Source organism: Pseudorca crassidens, chromosome 15 (assembly GCF_039906515.1).
Source record: "Pseudorca crassidens isolate mPseCra1 chromosome 15, mPseCra1.hap1, whole genome shotgun sequence".
In the NCBI taxonomy this organism is placed as follows: Eukaryota; Metazoa; Chordata; class Mammalia; order Artiodactyla; family Delphinidae; genus Pseudorca; species Pseudorca crassidens.
Window position 1 is genome coordinate 74,328,183 of NC_090310.1, and position 18,698 is coordinate 74,346,880.

Genomic DNA, 18,698 nt, shown 5'->3' on the forward strand with positions numbered 1-18,698 from the left:
ATGCCCAGTAACAGCGCTTCTCAGACTTGACTCTCCCTGTGGGTCTCGTGGAAACACAGATTGTGATTCCACAGGTGGAATTTTGTCCAATATGTTGACTCAGGGAGCGTCCCAGCACCTAGAGCAGTGCATGGCGGGTGATGAGTGAATGAGAGCAAATCAAAGGATGGATAAGTGAACAACAATGTGTTAGCTCAGGTCCTCCTTTTCAACTCCTGCAGGTTTCATTACAGCTGGGAACTATGCGCTTCACCCTCACCCCTACCACTGCCTAACTCAGAAGACAGGTGTGACACAGGACACCTTCTGCAACCACTGCCACAGCTTCTCAGCTGGATGGACCCTTGCTGTTTACCTGGCACTGGCCCAGGCAGAAGCCCTCCTGAGGCAGCAACCCTGTTTTCTCAGTAGAAAAAGGAGTAAGGGGTGTGGGCAGAGGGGAAGCAGGGAGCTGAACACGTCTCCACAGCATGACCTCCCATTTCCCCTCGTCGGGTTTCAGAAACAGGAGAGCTGCCTGCCTGAGTGGACCTCAGGGGAGCTTGGAAGATCGCCCACAATAGCCTCCATCCTCCTGTCTCTCCCCCAGTGGTTTTGGAACCATAGGACCTCAGTTTGGGTACCAGCTCTGCCTTTTCCTAACTTTGTGCCCTGAAGACTTAAATCTCCCAGAGCCCTGTGTTTTCCAGTGTCACATGAGGTCAATGCTGCCAGCATCATGCGTTTCTGTGGAAGAAGTGGAGGCAATAGACATATTCTTCTCCCTGAGAAGTCAAAGTCCTTGTAATAATAATAATAATGTCATTACAGCAGGTAAAACTTAGCTTCTTCTATGTGTCAGACATTATCCTAACTACTTGACATATATTAACTCATCTAATCCTCAAAAATCTTAAAAGAGGTGGTGAAGAATTTTTGATATTTCCTCATGTTACAGAGGAGGAACCTGAGGAAACAAGAAAGAATTTGCCTAAAGAAATAGAGTGTAGAGAGAGTATCTGAACCCAGGGATCCGGCTTCAGAGTCTGTGCACCATGCACTCTACTGCTTTGTAAGCTGAAACTATAGTGCACGTGTGAGGGCTTACACACCCACAGTCTCTTCACTCACTCCCATATATTCACTCCCAGTTACAATCATGTAGCACCAATGCCCCCTCAACTCACTCATCCACACATACTCAAGCAATCTGCCACTAACACACACACACACACACACACAGACACACACACACACACACACACACACACACCCTGTGCTCCACTTCCAGCGTCAAGGAGAAGGGAGCTGGCTCAATGCCCAGAAGCCCCAGGAGCAAGCCCAGCCAAGTGTCAAGCGGGCACACAGCTGGGTGATGAGCTGCAGAGGGCGGGAGGGGCTGTCTTCCTCGCACAAAGTCACCCTTTCCACTGAGAAGGGCAGGAGCTCTCAATACCGAGCTGCCCCCGGACAGAAGGGCTTCAGGAGCGGGGTACCCACAAAACAAGCCACTGTGTGTGGAGGGTCTACTCTCTCCTGAGACATTTCACATGTATGATTTCATTTAGCCTCATGTCGACCCTACCACATCTGGGATTCTCATCCCATTTTGCCAGCGAGAAAGCAGAGGCTCGGAGGGGTGAAGCGACTTGCTCAGGACCCACAGCAAGCAGACGGCACAACTAGGATTCTAGCTCAGGAGGCCCTCTGGTCCTGCCCCTCTCCCTGCCTCAGTCTGTCCATCTGAGATCAGGGAACAGCAGAGACCCCCCGCCTAACAGCAGAGATTCCACTTTTTTCCATCCTCCTCTCTCATGTGTCTGTCTTTCTCTCCCAGTGTCCTCCTCTCCTCCGGTCCCCCTCCCTCTGGTCCAGGTTAGAGGCCCCCAGACCCAGGGACCCCCGAGGGGCCTGTCCTCCCTCCACCTCCCACCTCCCTGTTCACGAGTGACTGAGTCTCTAGTTTCAAGCCTTCCCGGCCCCTGGGGGCATCTTCAGAGAAATCGCAAGGCGGGAACATCACAGGGGTTGTATTCTGGATAAAGATGTATGATCCCAGCACTGTGGGACCCCAGTCATATCTCTGCTTCTAATCCTCACTTTTTCCCTCTGAAAAATGAGAACCTTGGAATCCATGCTATCTAGGGCCCCTTTGTGAAATGGATGGAATGCACCCGGGGCAGGCAGAAGATGTTTATCTGTTTGTGATGCTGTGCCCTGTGAGAGGTACATTCATATCCAAGACATGGGTGGCCCCTTTCTGGCTATGCGATATAACAGCACCTCACTTTTTGGAGGTACGTAGTCTTCCTCCTTCCTTATTTTAAATTTTACATATTTATTTGGCCTGGTCGCGCAGCACGTGGGATATAGTTCCCCAATCAGGGATCTAACCCGCACCCCTTGCATTGGAAGCGCAGAGACCTGACCACTGCACCGCCAGGGGAGTCCCTTAGTCTTCCTCTTTAAAAGAGGTGTCATGAGTACTGGGTTTTTAGGATTATTTTAAGGATTAAAAAGAAAAGCATAAACCAGAGCTTGCAATCTGGCTAGAATATATAAGCATTTTTAGCCAAACAGTACATTTTATAATTTTGAAACTTTTGCCAAAATTTAACAGTGGGGGATTTCATATAAAAGAGAATTTCTGGCATTGTTGGGAAGGTAAATGATTTGGCAACACAGTCCTGCAATTTAACAAGAGCCGTGAGTCTCAAACTTGAGTGAAAATCAGAATCACTTAGCCAGGCGTTCAGACACAGGTTTGAGATCTCCACCCGCAGAGTTTTGCTTCAGTAGGACAGGGGCGGGACCTGAGTTTCTGCATCAAACAGGTTTCTGGGGCTGCTGATGGTACCGCTCAAGGGACCACACTTTGAAAAACATGAACTAAGCTAAGTAGAGCTGCTCTCTTCTCACGAGGGGAGCGGTCTCTCCAGTTTCCATAATCCCCACCATGCCTTATTGTCCCCCCAGCCCCACTCCCACTCCAAATATTTCCATCCACACCAATCACCTGGCCTGGAAGGAATTCAAATTTGTGACCCTTGGGGTGCGCTCACAGTAAGTGTTCGGTAAAAGGTAGCTTGTTCTTATTTAACAATCTTCTGAACTAAGTATTATTATTCCTATTTTACAGATGAAGCAACTGAAATTCAGCTAATGGAAAGTGACTTGCTGGAGGTTAAAACAGCAGAAAATCAGAAAGGAGACACTTGCCAGAAACTATAAGTCATGTGGCCCCGTATATTTCAATGTTACAAATACACAAACACACAAACAACACACAGGCAAATGTATCTGCTATTAACATAGATGATGCATCAAAGATTGTGGACAAGACGTCATGAGAGTAAAATCATTTTTATCAAGAAAAGGAAGAAGGGAAATAGAAAACAGAAGAAGGAAAGGTTAAAAGAGGAGGAGACATGAGTCAGTTGTAGACATGCCCACCTTAAGGTGACAGTAAACAAGTGACATTGAAGACCTGAGAAATTCCCAGGAACAAGGATTATGCCTTTCACCATACAACGGAGCATTCTCCGCTTGGACTGTTGGACCCATTCAAACTCCCTTCTCTCCATGGAAACTTCTCTCTCTCAGTATATGGGCTATTTTGTTGCTTTGTCACCTAGCATCTCTTTGTCCTTTTCCTGATACAGTAGCTGATTTTGCTTGAGGAATGACTCTTCCTCCACCCAGGACTGGTGGGATTGGGCCGCCTGTCAATCAAAGTGCCTGCCTTACCCCCAGACCAAGAGTGGCCAATCAGATGCTCTCCCTGGAATTTAACCTTGATCAATGAATCCCAAAAGACCTAAAAATGGAGGTCATTCAGAGATGGCCTGGGAAGACCTTAGTTCTTCCTTGTTTACCATCCTTTCCAAGCTGGGACCTTTTAGCACTCCCCTCAGTCCGTGAGCTGAACTAAATCAATTAGTGCTATGGGTGCCAACAGAAGAGTCCAAAAGGATCTCACTTAAGGGTACAATCAGGAAGGGAGAATGGATGCCCACTACATCCCCACACCGTTGCCACAAATTCCTTCTCTGCCAGAGTCAGTTTCTAGTGCTCATAACCAGCGAGATCTGCTGCCTTTACCAGGGTCACCACCAAGTTCCGCATTTTTCTATCCAGTGGCCTTTTCTCAGCCATCCTCCTCCTCTAACTCACAGGTAAGGCCCTCATGGCATAAATGCGAACAAAATTCTTTACCAAAATTTGTTTCCAGTTGGTCTCAGTACACACAAAAAAATAATAATGAAAAGCAGAGGTTCCCCATTTGAAGAACTTTGAGTATCTTCTGGTGAATCTCCGGGGCTTTTGAATGCACATCTCCAACGTCTTTCAAGGAAAATCATGGGAGACAGAGAGTGATAAGCTTGGATATCAGCCCCTGCCAGTATTGGTTATGTGACCTTGGAGAAGGGCTGAAACCTCTGAGCTTCAGCTTGAATCACTCTCAAACAGAAGCAAAACTTATTAAAATTGTTGCAATATTGAGAGATTAGGATGTATGTGCAGGGCTTGGCACATAGTGGGTTGTCAATAAGTGGTAACGGATGTTTTATATTATTAATTCTACCTCTCAGAGTTACTTAGACATTCTCATCCACTCAGTGACTTTTACCAACACATCGCGACAGGGAACTGCCTCTTCAACTTTCACCCTCTGAGGTACTAGCAATACTTCCACCTTCTCTGAGCCTCAGTTTCCTTCTATGTAAATGGAAGGATGACTCCCTCTCTATGGACACAATTCAAGATCTATATGTGCTCACAGATGTATAATGCTAGCAAATTGATTAGGCCACACTGCTAGTAAATTGGCAGAGCCAGAGTTTGAAGCCATGGACTCTGATCAAAAGTTTCAGTCATCACATATTTTATCCCTAATAAACATTTCATGAACAAGTGAATGAACGAATCAACGTGTACTCAACTTCTTTGCCTATGTGTTCTCCAAGCACCATGGACTCAACATTGACCAAACTGAATTTATTGTCTTTCCTTCTAAAGACTTGCTTCCCCTACCTTCCCCCAGAAGGCTGAGTGTTGTCCTTCATTCTACCTTTTCCTCACCCCCCGTGAGCAATCTCATAGCAAAGCCTGTTGGTTGTACCTCCTCAGTTCTCAGCTGAAAGTTCACTTCAGAATAAGATGACGACACCTGATCATAGAACTGCTCCACTGCCTGACAGCATCCATCCTGAGCAAAGCCAGCTTCCTGAAACTCTCCTGCAAGTAACCTCATGGTAACCCACATCCTGTAAGTCCTTCAAACAACCTCTTAATGAGATGCCATATCATTCATTGTCCCTTGCTGCAGTGAGTAATAAACCCAACTCGTTCGGTTTGTAAGTGGACTGTTTCTAGTGGTCTGTGGTTGGAAACATTGACAAGTATAAGCCTCTTTCCTTATTGTGTAATTATTGTCTCCCCACATAAGCAGGCTTCCTGCTTCTGCCTGCTGGGACCAAATGCCCAGTAACAGCACTTCTCAATGATCCCCTGCAAACCACCCCCCACTCTGATCTCTCCACCAGTGGTTTTGGGATTGGAGGACCTCAGTTTGCGTCCCACCTCTCCCTTTTCCTAACTTTGTGACCTGGGGCCAGAAATCTGCCAGAGCCCCTTGTCATCAGGTACCGCATGAGACCCGTGCTGCCCACGTCGTGAGGTTGCTGAGGAAGCAGTGGAGGCAACAGACATATATTCTGTCTCCCTGCAACGTCAAAGTCCTTGTAATAAGAACAATAGTGAACAATATATGACAATAGTGAACAATATATGACAGTTAACTCTTAGCCCCTTTGATCAGGGGGTATAATAAAGGCAAGGTGGGGTGGGAAAAGGGCAGAATAGGGGTAAGGTCAATCACTGAAGCAAGAGGGGTTTTGGTTACCTTGACAAAGAAGGAGACCTATTTGGAAGAGAGACTGTGGCTCTCCTCTGGCACTGGGAGAACTTCATGAGGGTGGACTTCTAGAAGGGGACACTTCAGCAATCAATGCTATTTGTTCCTTTACTACAGTCGACAGCACATTTAAAAAGCAGTCAGGAACCAAGGAAACTAAACCTCTATGTGCTTCTAGAAAATTTGCTTTTGTAAGTGGTGTGCAGAGAACTTTAGCAGCCTAACCAACATGGTCCTCAAAAGGGCCCAAACCTGGGGATTTCTTAAGGCACATACCATCATCCTCTTTTACAGAGAAAGAATCTGTGGCTCAGAGAGGTGAAGTGACTTGCCCAAGATCACACAGCAACACAGTGAGTTACTGAAGCCAATCTCTTTTCATGAATACCAAGTCATTTCCCCATTCACTGTTATAAATTAATAATTATTAAATAAATATATTTATAGTAGTACTCTTACCGTTATCTGATTACACATTCACTAAAAGGTTACTCTGCCAATACTTGTACAAAGCATTTAACAAATATCATATCTTTTTAACTGTCATCACAACTTTATGAGATTGATAGAGAAAGAGAAATGCAGCCTCTGAGTTCTAAGACCTGACCTGACATTACAGTGCGCCTTATGTTCTCCTACTCAACAGAACTATTTCAGAAACCTTCAACATCTGACAAGGTCATTCTGTGTGCATGATGGATCAAAACAAAAATAGGACATTCGGTAATGATGTTTGAACACAAACAAAAAGAGGTAAATTATACAAACCACCAAAATATCCAAGCATCCCCCTGTATTGAGTGACTGCTACGTCTTTACCAAGTACAGCTGTAACCTCTAGCTAGTCTTCCCTTCTTAGAGTTAAGATACCCATTCAGAGAAATGCCCCACTTCCTGAGAGCATCCATCCAGAGCAGAGTCAGCTTCCTGAAACACACACCCCCGCCAACCAAATCACCTAACACAAGCCCGCATCCTATAAGTTCTATCTAACATTCTCTTAATGAGATATCATATTGTCTTCCAAGGTGATTCTTATTCCTTGCTGCAGTGAGTAATAAACCCAACTAATTCAACTAGGAAAGGGAGTGTTTCTAGGTGTCTCTGGCTAGTTAAAAAGTACAAGCTAGGGCTTCCCTGGTGGCGCAGTGGTTGAGAGTCCGCCTGCCGATGCAGGGGACGCGGGTACGTGCCCCGGTCCGGGAAGATCCCACGTGCCGCGGAGCGGCTGGGCCCGTGAGCCATGGCCACTGAGCCTGCGCGTGAGGAGCTGTGCTCCGCAATGGGAGAGGCCACAGCAGTGAGAGGCCCGTCTACCGCAAAAAAAAAAAAAAAAAAAAAAGTACAAGCTAGAGACGTCTCTGGCTAGTTAAAAAGTACAAGCATTATCCTTATTTTATAATTAAAGAAAGTAAAGCTCACAGATGTTGGGAAATTTGCCCAAGACTATAAGGAAGTGAGTAACAGAATCAGCGCCATCTGCGTCCTTGTTTATTTGAATACTATGCTTGCTGTGGTCCCCGTGCCTCCCTTTCCTCATCTGCAGTGAAGCAGATACTCTCGGTTCTCCAAAGGTGCCTGCGGTCCACATCTTCCCAGAGGCAGGAGCGTGAAAACATTGTCAAAGTCGCTCTATTTGGGAGAGGTGGGACCTGCTGTGTTACAAAACTCATAAGGCAGCTAAGAGACATCTCCGTGTCACTGCTTCCGCCCTTGAAGGATTCTTAGGATGATTAATAAAAGAATGCAGGCAAAATGTTAACACAGAGCCAGGCGCACTGAAAGGGCAGTTGCCCTTCTTTAACTGAAGTAAGAAGCCCCTCCCCACACGTGACCTCAGGCAAGGGGATTCCTACTGCAAATGGACAACTGAGTCACAGACTCCTTTCTTTGTTCTTCTGAGAGTCCAGGAGAGCAACCTCTACACCCAGATTTGACCTGGCCCAAGAAGTAAAGAAAGAAGCTTTCATGCTGAGGTGTCTCTCACCCGGGTTTTAGTGTCGCTTGGGGTGGCCATTCAGAGGTAGATGGTGCTGTAATGGGAGTGCTTCCTATACCTGGCAGGGCCCAGTGTGAGGACAGGAAAAGGGGAGGTGCCGGCTGCTCTGCAGAAGAGTGCGAAGGACCCGCATCTCCGTGGACCCTAGTGGTGAAGGTTCTTAGGGGCAAACCACAGAATCCACTCCAGTTAGTTTAATTTGAATTTATTGGAATATAAGCCAGACTGTTTGAAGCGACAGAAGGAAAATGTACAACATCACTGCGAGGGAAAGGGGCTTCTTTATTGAAAAGACCTCTGCCACCACTGATACTGAGAACTGGATGCCTGAATTTCCACCTTGGCCACCCGCAAGGAGAGCAGTGATGGTGGGGTGGGGGATGAAGGTGAGGATGCAGTGAGGATGTGGCTTGAGACAAGAATCCTGACATGAGGAATGTGCTCTTGCATTCACTCCTTCCTTCCTTAAATAATTATGGATCATCTCCTCTATGCCAGGACCTGTGCTAAGTGCTAGGGATAAAGGGAAGACTTGCTCTCATGGTGCTTAGAATCCACTGGATGAGACAGAACTAAGGCAAGTAGACCCATGTTGGGAGGAGAGAGGCAGGGTTCTGCTGAGGAGGGTGGGGTTGAGACGGACTCAGAAGAGATCACACTGTTTCAGAAGCAGCCACAGCCCAGCCCCGCGTGGCTCCTCCTTGACTTCAGGGTTTCGGGGTGGTACAGTTCGCAGGTCCTCTGCAAAAAGAAAGGAACTTGCTGATTGACATCTCTGAAGCCCCAGACCTGGACACCGCTGACCTTGACAGATCCTAGACTTTCCCAGAAATATGCAACCACAGTCCACCCAGGACCACAATGACCAAGAAGAAGGAAGTTTTTCAAGCCTAGGTGGGGAGCTCAGGAGCACTGCAGACATGCTCTGTAGGGTGGCTGACTCAGTGTTCCCATCTGAGAAAAGGGGAGCATGTGAGGAAGCTCAGATTCTCATGACGGGGCTTCTAGGGGTGACCTTCTGCCAAGCTGGCCCGTGGAGGATGTGCTCAGTTGCGGTTTCACAGGACACTGCAGCCACTTCTCCTGGGAGGCAGCGAAGAGGAAAGACACTGTGCAGGTGTGAATGGTGGGTGGCGCCCTGAGTTTCACCTGTTTTTCTCAGCCCTTCCCCTCCCACCCTGTCCTGCCCCCTTCCTTACCCGTGGGTCACCACAGGACCACCGCAGGTCTTCATGCAGTCCTGTGCTGTTGGGAAGTTGTTCTTCTTCCCTTGGCAGCCGCCGTATATAAACATGTCGCAGTGCCCGGACTTGGCGTTGTAGAAGTACCTGACCTTCCGGGCCCTGCAGGGACCCGTGTGATGAGGTTCCAGGCAGAAGGCAGGCTGAGAACCTTATGGGATGGGAGGGGCTATGGGTCAGTTATGAGGACCGTCATCGCAGTTTGGTCTACAATGTCAACAACTGAAACCACCAGTGTGTCTTGCAATAGAGAATGTTAGGGTTATGGGGACGGGTCAAATTGAAAAGGCCATTTGACAACCTGCTTTCTGGGATATTATTATTAATGTTCCTAGGTGTGACATGATATGGTAAACATGCACAAATTGATATCTCCTACATGAAATATTTTAAGATTAATTGGTACGATGCCTTGGATTAGGTTCCAAAAACTCTACCAAAAAAGAATAAAAAACGGCAGACAAGGTAAAAAATATTCGTCATATGTCAGTAATTATTGGAGCTGGTACCTGGGTTTTATAAGACTATTCTCTGCATTACTTGTATGGTAAAGAGTTTCCACCATTAATAAAAAAGTGTGAAGGAATCAGGCTGTAATGGAGAAAGGCATGAAGAACACATACCAGGGTGTTCTCTTTTGTTACGGCACAGGGACTCCCTAAATTGAATATTGACGCTATATTGATACTGTGACTTATAATAAGCAATATATATATATATATATATATATATATATATACTTGTTCTTTGTAATATCCTGGCACAGAGTTCATACAAACGTTGCTATTTCCTAAGTGCTGAAAGCAAGAAAAGTGTCTTTTGTTATGTGAACTAGGTGACTTTTGGGAAGACCCTAGTAACCCCAGAATGGGCTCTGGTTGCCAGGGGAAACCACTGCCTGACAGGAGGGTTGCAACTTTCATTCCTACCCTCTCCCTCGTGGCCTCCCATCCACAGTTCAGCCCGCCACCCAACCTCAGGGATCGGAGAGGAGCTGGAGGTTGAACAGTCACCAATGGCTAATGATTTAAGGCATCATGACTAGATAATGAAGCCTCCATAGAAACCTCAACAGAGGAAGAGATTCATGTTGTGAACATGCATCTGGCATCGACCCAGGGAACAACATAGGTACTCGTTCCATCATTGCTCACCTGGACCCCTGCAGCAGCCTGCTCCCTGGGCCTCTGTCTCTGCCCTTGGTCCCCTAGAGGCCCCTCTCCGCACTGCAGCCACAGGGATCCTATCCCATTGCTCCCATGACCAGTCCCGCAGTGACTCCCTATCTCTCTCACAGTCAAATTCCGATTCTCATCCTACAAGGCTGGTCAGGACCTGTCCCCATGGCCTCTTTGGTCTCATCCCTTCCGCCCTCCTCCCCTCCCACCCACTCAGCTCCAGCCACCCTGGTAATTGCTGCCGCTGGTTCACAGCAGGCACGTTCTTTCTGCAGCCTCTGCTCCAACGCCCCCTTATCACAGAGGGTTTCGCTGATCAGTCTACGGAAAGAGCACAGCCTCTTTTATCCCCATCACTCTCTACCTTCAAAAACTCATAACCTAGCAGAGCATTTCCCCTTTTGCTATTGTCGGTCTCACTCTGAGAAGGCAAGGTATTTTTCCATATTCTGTCTACAGCTTTCCCCACACCAAAAACCAAGCCTGTAGGGACTTAATAAATATATGGCCAGGGAACGAATCTTCCATTTCATGCTCATGCCAAGCGCACAGTCATTGAATAGAATGGAGGTACTGGAATTCCTGTTAGTGCAAAGTCTCCTTGATGGTGGGGCAGGTCTACGTGATTATCAATCTGCCTCTCATTCCATACCCTGAGAGGGTAATAAAATGACAGTCAAAAGGGGACAAGGGAAAGGGCCTTCAGCCTTTACTAAGACTGTATCAGCCTTGGTCCCAGGAGCAGCTCACACAAGCGCTGTGTTTCTTGCTTTCCCTGCAGTTGCTCTGCTCAGTGGTCCCACGTCTTTCTGATTAATTTTAATCCTAGAGGAATAATCATCATTTGACACCTCAATATCTTTTCTTTCCCGAAGGAGGTATGTAGAGAAATTTTTTCAATTTAACACATCTTGGTGGAAAATGGACAAAATTGGCCATGAAATGTGTTTAAACTCTTTAAATTCATGAGTGGTAAGCTGTTCAAAAACCCATGTAACGTGGTTCCCGTTTTCAAGTGAGGAAACTGCAGAAGACTTGCCCCAGGACACATGGCATGTGGGTGATAGGGTCAGGACAAGATACTGTCATGTCACAACCCATTAGATAAACTACCTGATTCTGCCAGGAATTCTGAAAATACAGGTAACTGGTAAGAGTTTCTGGCTGCAGTGTCCAACTTTCATTATTCCCCTGTCCCAAGCCTCACTGGAGCCCCCAAATCACAGGGAAGACTGAGTCTGGTTTTTCCCTGACACCAAATAGGTGGCGTCTCTACCAACACCAAACAATTCCCTAAACACCCACTGGGCATCCCAGAAGGCAATTTACTTCTGATACTAAATCCATGGAGTTAGTGCAGATCCCGCAGGTTGAGGACTCAAGACTGTCCTCACTTCAAATGCGAGCCATGTGGTCCGGAGTCACTCATGCTTGTGACCGACTGACTGGCTAAGAATCGGAGGTTCCATGACCCCACCTCCATGTTCACTAACCAATAGAAGTGCAGACAGAACTCAGGAAAACCCTTTACTTACCGTTCCCAGGTTATTATAAAGGGTAAAGCGCAGGGACAGCGAAATGGAGGAGATGCGCAGGGCAAAGGGGCAGAAGAGGTGTGCGGAGGCGCCCTGCCCTAGTGGAGTGCAACCCCTCACAGCACCTCCATGTGTTCACCACCCCGAAAGCTCTCTGATCCCCAATGTTTATGGATCTTTATTGAGGTGTCAATAATAGGCGTGTTGATTGAATCATCGGCCATTGGTGATTGATCTCCATCTCAATACCCTCCCCTCGCCCCAGAGATGCTGGGATGCGGGCTATTGAAAGTTGTAACCTCTAAACACATGACTGGGTTTTTTTGGAGACCAGCCCCATCCTACAGGTCTCTCCGTGGCCTTCCTTTTCTCACCTCATTACCAAAAATAACCCCAGTAAATTCCAGGAGTTTCTGGAGGTCTGTTCCAGGATCAGGGCAAGGATCAAATATTGATCTTCTTATTACACTACAGTGAAGTTCAGGGACATGGCAATGACCAGGAATTGAGAGTGTCAGAGATGGGATTCCTGATCTGGTAGAGGTAGGCGGCATATATATTTTTTAATTTTAATTTTTTTTCCTATTGAGAGTCAGGAAATGTCCCTGGAGTTAAAACTGCCCAACTTCCCAGGAGAAATCCAGAGAGGCTGTCAGCATCCACCCCACCCCTGCTCCCCACCCCCTTCCACGGACTCCCCTCACTCCCCCCTCCCCCCAGCCTGTAGAGGAGAGGAGGGTCAGGACTTACCTTTGACCTGGTTGCTGGTTTCATCATCGGTGTGGTTGCTGGTTTCACCCCCCTGGATGCCGGCCACCAGGGTGCCCGGGATGCCGGCCACCAGGGTGCCCAGGAGGACGAGAAGGGCGATGGAGAGGCAGAGCCGGCTCATGATCGTGGCCTTGCAGGAGGGCTTCTGAGGAAAGCTGGGGGCTGACAGAGCTTTTCATATCCCAGCTGAGGGGTGGGACAGGCAGTAAGGAGGGGAGTGAGGAAAGGGTGGAGCTGGGCTGGGTCCTGTTTATTGTGTAATCTCCCCACCTAACCTGCTTCTGCCTGCTAGGGCCAAATGCCCAGTAACAGCGCTTCTCAGACTTGACTCTCCCTGTGGGTCTCGTGGAAACACAGATTGTGATTCCACAGGTGGAATTTTGTCCAATATGTTGACTCAGGGAGCGTCCCAGCACCTAGAGCAGTGCATGGCAGGTGATGAGTGAATGAGAGCAAATCAAAGGATGGATAAGTGAACAACAGTGTGTTAGCTCAGGTCCTCCTTTTCAACTCCTGCAGGTTTCATTACAGCTGGGAACTATGCGCTTCACCCTCACCCCTACCACTGCCTAACTCAGAAGACAGGTGTGACACAGGACACCTTCTGCAACCACTGCCACAGCTTCTCAGCTGGATGGACCCTTGCTGTTTACCTGGCACTGGCCCAGGCAGAAGCCCTCCTGAGGCAGCAACCCTGTTTTCTCAGTAGAAAAAGGAGTAAGGGGTGTGGGCAGAGGGGAAGCAGGGAGCTGAACACGTCTCCACAGCATGACCTCCCATTTCCCCTCGCCGGGTTTCGGAAACAGGAGAGCTGCCTGCCTGAGTGGACCTCAGGGGAGCTTGGAAGATCGCCCACAATAGCCTCCATCCTCCTGTCTCTCCCCCAGTGGTTTTGGAACCATAGGACCTCAGTTTGGGTACCAGCTCTGCCTTTTCCTAACTTTGTGCCCTGAAGACTTAAATCTCCCAGAGCCCTGTGTTTTCCAGTGTCACATGAGGTCAATGCTGCCAGCATCATGCGTTTCTGTGGAAGAAGTGGAGGCAATAGACATATTCTTCTCCCTGAGAAGTCAAAGTCCTTGTAATAATAATAATAATGTCATTACAGCAGATAAAACTTAGCTTCTTCTATGTGTCAGACATTATCCTAACTACTTGACATATATTAACTCATCTAATCCTCAAAAATCTTAAAAGAGGTGGTGAAGAATTTTTGATATTTCCTCATGTTACAGAGGAGGAACCTGAAGTAACAGGAAAGTATTTGCCTAATGATATAGGGTGTAGAGAGAGTATCTGAACCCAGGGATCCGGCTTCAGAGTCTGTGCACCATGCACTCTACTGCTTTGTAAGTTGAAACTATAGTGCACGTGTGAGGGCTTACACACCCACAATCTCTTCACTCACTCCCATATATTCACTCCCAGTTACAATCATGTAGCACCAATGCCCCCTCAACTCACTCATCCACACATACTCAAGCAATCTGCCACTAACACACACACACACACACACACAGACACACACACACACACACACACACACACCCTGCGCTCCACTTCCAGCGTCAAGGAGAAGGGAGCTGGCTCAATGCCCAGAAGCCCCAGGAGCAAGCCCAGCCAAGTGTCAAGCGGGCACACAGCTGGGTGATGAGCTGCAGAGGGCGGGAGGGGCTGTCTTCCTCGCACAAAGTCACCCTTTCCACTGAGAAGGGCAGGAGCTCTCAATACCGAGCTGCCCCCGGACAGAAGGGCTTCAGGAGCGGGGTACCCACAAAACAAGCCACTGTGTGTGGAGGGTCTGCTCTCTCCTGAGACATTTCACATGTATGATTTCATTTAGCCTCATGTCGACCCTACCACATCTGGGATTCTCATCCCATTTTGCCAGCGAGAAAGCAGAGGCTCGGAGAGGTGAAGCGACTTGCTCAGGACCCACAGCAAGCAGACGGCACAACTAGGATTCTAGCTCAGGAGGCCCTCTGGTCCTGCCCCTCTCCCTGCCTCAGTCTGTCCATCTGAGATCAGGGAACAGCAGAGACTCCCCCTAACAGCAGAGATTCCTCTTTTCTGCCCCCTCCTCTCTCATGTGTCTGTCTTTCTCTCCCAATATCCTCCTCCCTCTGGTCCAGGTTAGAGGCCCCCAGACCCAGGGACCCCCGAGGGGCCTGTCCTCCCTCCACCTCCCACCTCCCTGCTCATGAGTGACTGAGTCTCTAGTTTCAAGCCTTCCCGGCCCCTGGGGGCATCTTCAGAGAAATCGCAAGGCGGGAACATCACAGGGGTTGTATTCTGGATAAAGACCAGTGATCCCAGCACTGTGGGACCCCAGTCATATCTCTGCTTCTAATCCTCACTTTTTCCCTCTGAGAAATGAGAACCTTGGAATCCATGCTATCTAGGGCCCCTTTGTGAAATGGATGGAATGCACCCGGGGCAGGCAGAAGATGTTTATCTGTTTGTGATGCTGTGCCCTATGAGACGTACGTTCATATCTAAATCATGAGTGGCCGCTTTCCGGCTACGTGATATAACAGCACCTCACTCTTTGGAACCACATAGTCTTCCTCCTTAAAAGTGGTATCATGAATACTGTTTTTTTAAGGATTATTTTAAGGATTAAAAGGAAAAGCATAAACCAGAGGTTCAAATCTGGCTAGAATATAAGTATTGTTAGACAGTGCAATTTACAATTTGAAACATTTGCCAAGATTGAACAGTGGGGGATTTCTTTAAAAAGTAAATTTCTAGTATTGTTGGGAAAAGTAAACGGTCTGGCTACACAGTCCTGCAATGTAACAAGAGCAGTGAGTCTCAAAATTGAGTGAGCATCAGGGTCACTCAGCCAGTTGTTCAAACACACGTTTGAGATCCACCCCAGAGTTTTGATCAGTAGGACAGCGGTGGGACCCAAGATCTGCATCTAACAGGTTTCCAGAGCTGCTGACAGTACTGCTCAAGGGATCACAGTTTGAAAACCATGAGCTAAGCTAAGTAGAGCTGCTCTCTTCTCACGAGGGGAGTGTTCTCTCCAGTTTCCATAATCCCCACCATTACTTATTGTCGCCCCAGCCCCACTCCAAATACCTCCATCCTCAACACTCAACTGATCTGGAATGAATTTAAAATTGTGACCTGTGGGGTGGGCTCACAGTAAGTGTTCAGTAAAAGGTAGCTTGTTCTTGTTTAAGAATCTTATGAAGTAAGTATTATTATTCTTATTTTACAGATGAAGAAACTGAAGTTCATCTAAGGGAAAGTGACTTGCTGGACGAAAAACAGCTGAAAATCACAAGGAAGAACTTGCAAAAAGTGTCATGTGGTCTCGCTAATGTCAATGGTATAAATACACAAACACATAAACAACACACAGGCAAATCTATCTGATATTAACATAGATGAGGCATCAAAGATTGTGGACACGACTTCATGAGAGTAAAATCATACTTATCAAGAAAGGGAAGAAGAAAAAGTTAAAATGGAAGGTTACATGAGTCAGCTGCAAACATGCCTACTCTAAGGTAACTGTAAACAAGTGACAGTGAAGGCCTGAGAAATTCCCAGGAGCAAACAGCGTGCCTTTCACCATACAATAGAGCTTTCTCCGCCTGGACTGTTGAACCCATTCAAACTCCCTTCTCTCCATGGAAACTTCTCTCTCTCAGTATATGGGCTATTTTGTTGCTTTGTCACCTAGCATCTCTTTGTCCTTTTCCTGATACAGTAGCTGATTTTGCTTGAGGAATGACTCTTCCTCCACCCAGGACTGGTGGGATTGGGCCGCCTGTCAATCAAAGTGCCTGCCTTACCCCCAGACCAAGAGTGGCCAATCAGATGCTCTCCCTGGAATTTAACCTTGATCAATGAATCCCAAAAGACCTAAAAATGGAGGTCATTCAGAGGTGGCCTGGGAAGACCTTAGTTCTTCCTTGCTTACCATCCTTTCCAAGCTGGGACCTTTTAGCACTCCCCTCAGTCCGTGAGCTGAACTAAATCAATTAGTGCTATGGGTGCCAACAGAAGAGTCCAAAAGGATCTCACTTAAGGGTACAATCAGGAAGGAACCACTACATCCCCACACCGTTGCCACAAATTCCTTCTCTGCTCCCAATAGCCAGAGTCAGTTTCTATTGCTCATAACCAGCGAGATCTGCTGCCTTTACCAGGGTCACCACCAAGTTCCGCATTTTTCTATCCAGTGGCCTTTTCTCAGCCATCCTCCTCCTCTAACTCACAGGTAAGGCCCTCATGGCATAAATGCGAACAAAATTCTTTACCAAAATTGGTTTCCACTTGGTCTCAGCATAAAATAATGATGAAAAGCAGAGCTTCCTATGTGAAGAACTTTGAGTCTCTTCTGGTGAATCGTCGCGGCTTCTGAAGGCACAGCTTTTAAACCTCTTTCAAGGAAAAGCATAGGAGACAGAGAGTGTTGAGTTTGAATCCCAGCACCTGCCGGTATTGGTTATGTGACCTTGGAGAAGGGATGAAACCTCTGAGCTTCAGCTTGAATGACTTTGAAATGGAAGAAAAACCTATTAAGGTTGTTGTGGTGTTTAGAGCTGAAGATGTACGTGCAGGGCTTGGTACATAGTAGGTTGTCAATAGTGGTGATGGGTGTTTTAATTATTAATTCTACCTCTCTCAGTTACTTAGACATTCTCATCGACTCAGTGACTTTTACCAGCACATCAGGACAGGGAACTCACATTGCTACTTTCACCCTCTGAGGTACTAGTAATCCCCACCTTCTCTGAACCTCAGGTTCCTCCTATATAAATGGAAGGATGACTCCATCTCTGTGGATACAGTTCAAAGTTTATCTGCGCTCACAGATGTAAAGCACTAGCAAATTGATTAGGCCACACACCTAGTAAATTGGCAGAGCCAGAGTTTGAAGCCATGGAGTCTGATCAAAGGTTTCAGTCATCACATATTTTATCCCTAATAAACATTTCATGAACAAGTGAATGAATGAATCAATGTCTACTCAACTTCTTTGCCTATGTGTTCTCCAAGCACCATGGACTCAACATTGACCAAACTGAATTTATTGTCTTTCCTTCTAAAGACTTGCTTCCCCTACCTTCCCCCAGAAGGCTGAGTGTTGTCCTTCATTCTACCTTTTCCTCACCCCCCGTGAGCAATCTCATAGCAAAGCCTGTTGGTTGTACCTCCTCAGTTCTCAGCTGAAAGTTCACTTCAGAATAAGATGACGACACCTGATCATAGAACTGCCCCACTGCCTGACAGCATCCATCCTGAGCAAAGCCAGCTTCCTGAAACTCTCCTGCAAATAACCTCAGGGAAACCCACATCCTGTAAGTCCTTCAACATCCTCTTAATGAGATGCCATATCATTCATTGTCCATTGCTGCAGTGAGTAATAAACCCAACTTGTTCAGTCCAAGAATACACAATGGGGAAAAGACAGTCTCTTAAGCAAATGATGTTGGGAAAGCTGAACAGCTACATGTGAATCGATTAAATTAGAACACACCCTCACACTGTATACAAAAATAAACTCAAAATGGATTAAAGACCTAAATATAAGACATGACACCATAAAACTAGAAGAGAACATAGGCAAAACATTCTTGGATATAAATCGTAGCAATATATTTATGGATCAGTCTCCCATGCCGAAAGAAATAAAAGCAAAAATAAATAAATGGAACCTCATCAGACTTAAAAGCTCTTGCCCAGCAAAGGAAACCATCGACAAAATAAAAATGCAACCTACCGAATGAGAGAAAATATTTGCAAAAAACGCGACCAGCAGGGGGTTAATATCCAAAGTATACAAACAACTCATGCAACTCAATACTGAAAAAACAAAAAATCCAATCAAAAAGTGGTCAGAAAACCTAAACAGACATTTCTCCAAAGAAGACGTGCAGATGGCCTCAGGCACCTGAAAAGATGTCAACATTGTTAATTATTGGAGTAATGGAAATCAAAACCACAGTGACGTATCACATCACAGCAGTCAAAATGGCTATCATTGAGAAGTCTACAAATAATAAATGCAGGAGAGAGTGTGGAAAAAGAGAAGCTTCGTACACTCTGGTGTGAATG

General features: G+C 46.8%; 1 protein-coding gene across 1 annotated transcript; it reads right to left on the reverse strand.

Annotated features, from left to right (window-relative positions):
• Positions 1-8,122: 8,122 nt before the first annotated feature.
• LOC137206463 (spleen trypsin inhibitor I-like) lies at positions 8,123-12,761 on the reverse strand. The gene is made up of 3 exons (XM_067705190.1): positions 12,600-12,761; positions 9,095-9,287; positions 8,123-8,636 (listed from the first exon to the last, which is right to left on the reverse strand). The coding sequence occupies exons 1-3, from the start codon at positions 12,739-12,741 to the stop codon at positions 8,603-8,605; spliced, it is 369 nt and encodes a 122-aa protein (XP_067561291.1). The 5' UTR covers positions 12,742-12,761; the 3' UTR covers positions 8,123-8,602.
• Positions 12,762-18,698: the final 5,937 nt, after the last annotated feature.

Bases quoted from the DNA above. Each gene is read 5' to 3' on its own strand.
- LOC137206463 (XM_067705190.1), bottom strand. From the start codon at position 12,741: ATGAGCCGGCTCTGCCTCTCCATCGCCCTTCTCGTCCTCCTGGGCACC. The intron at 9,288-12,599 runs GTAAGTCCTGAC...CCATCCCATAAG, and splicing joins AACCAGCAACCAGGTCAAAG to GTTCTCAGCCTGCCTTCTGC. The intron at 8,637-9,094 runs GTAAGGAAGGGG...TTCTTTTTGCAG, and splicing joins GGTCCTGTGGTGACCCACGG to AGGACCTGCGAACTGTACCA.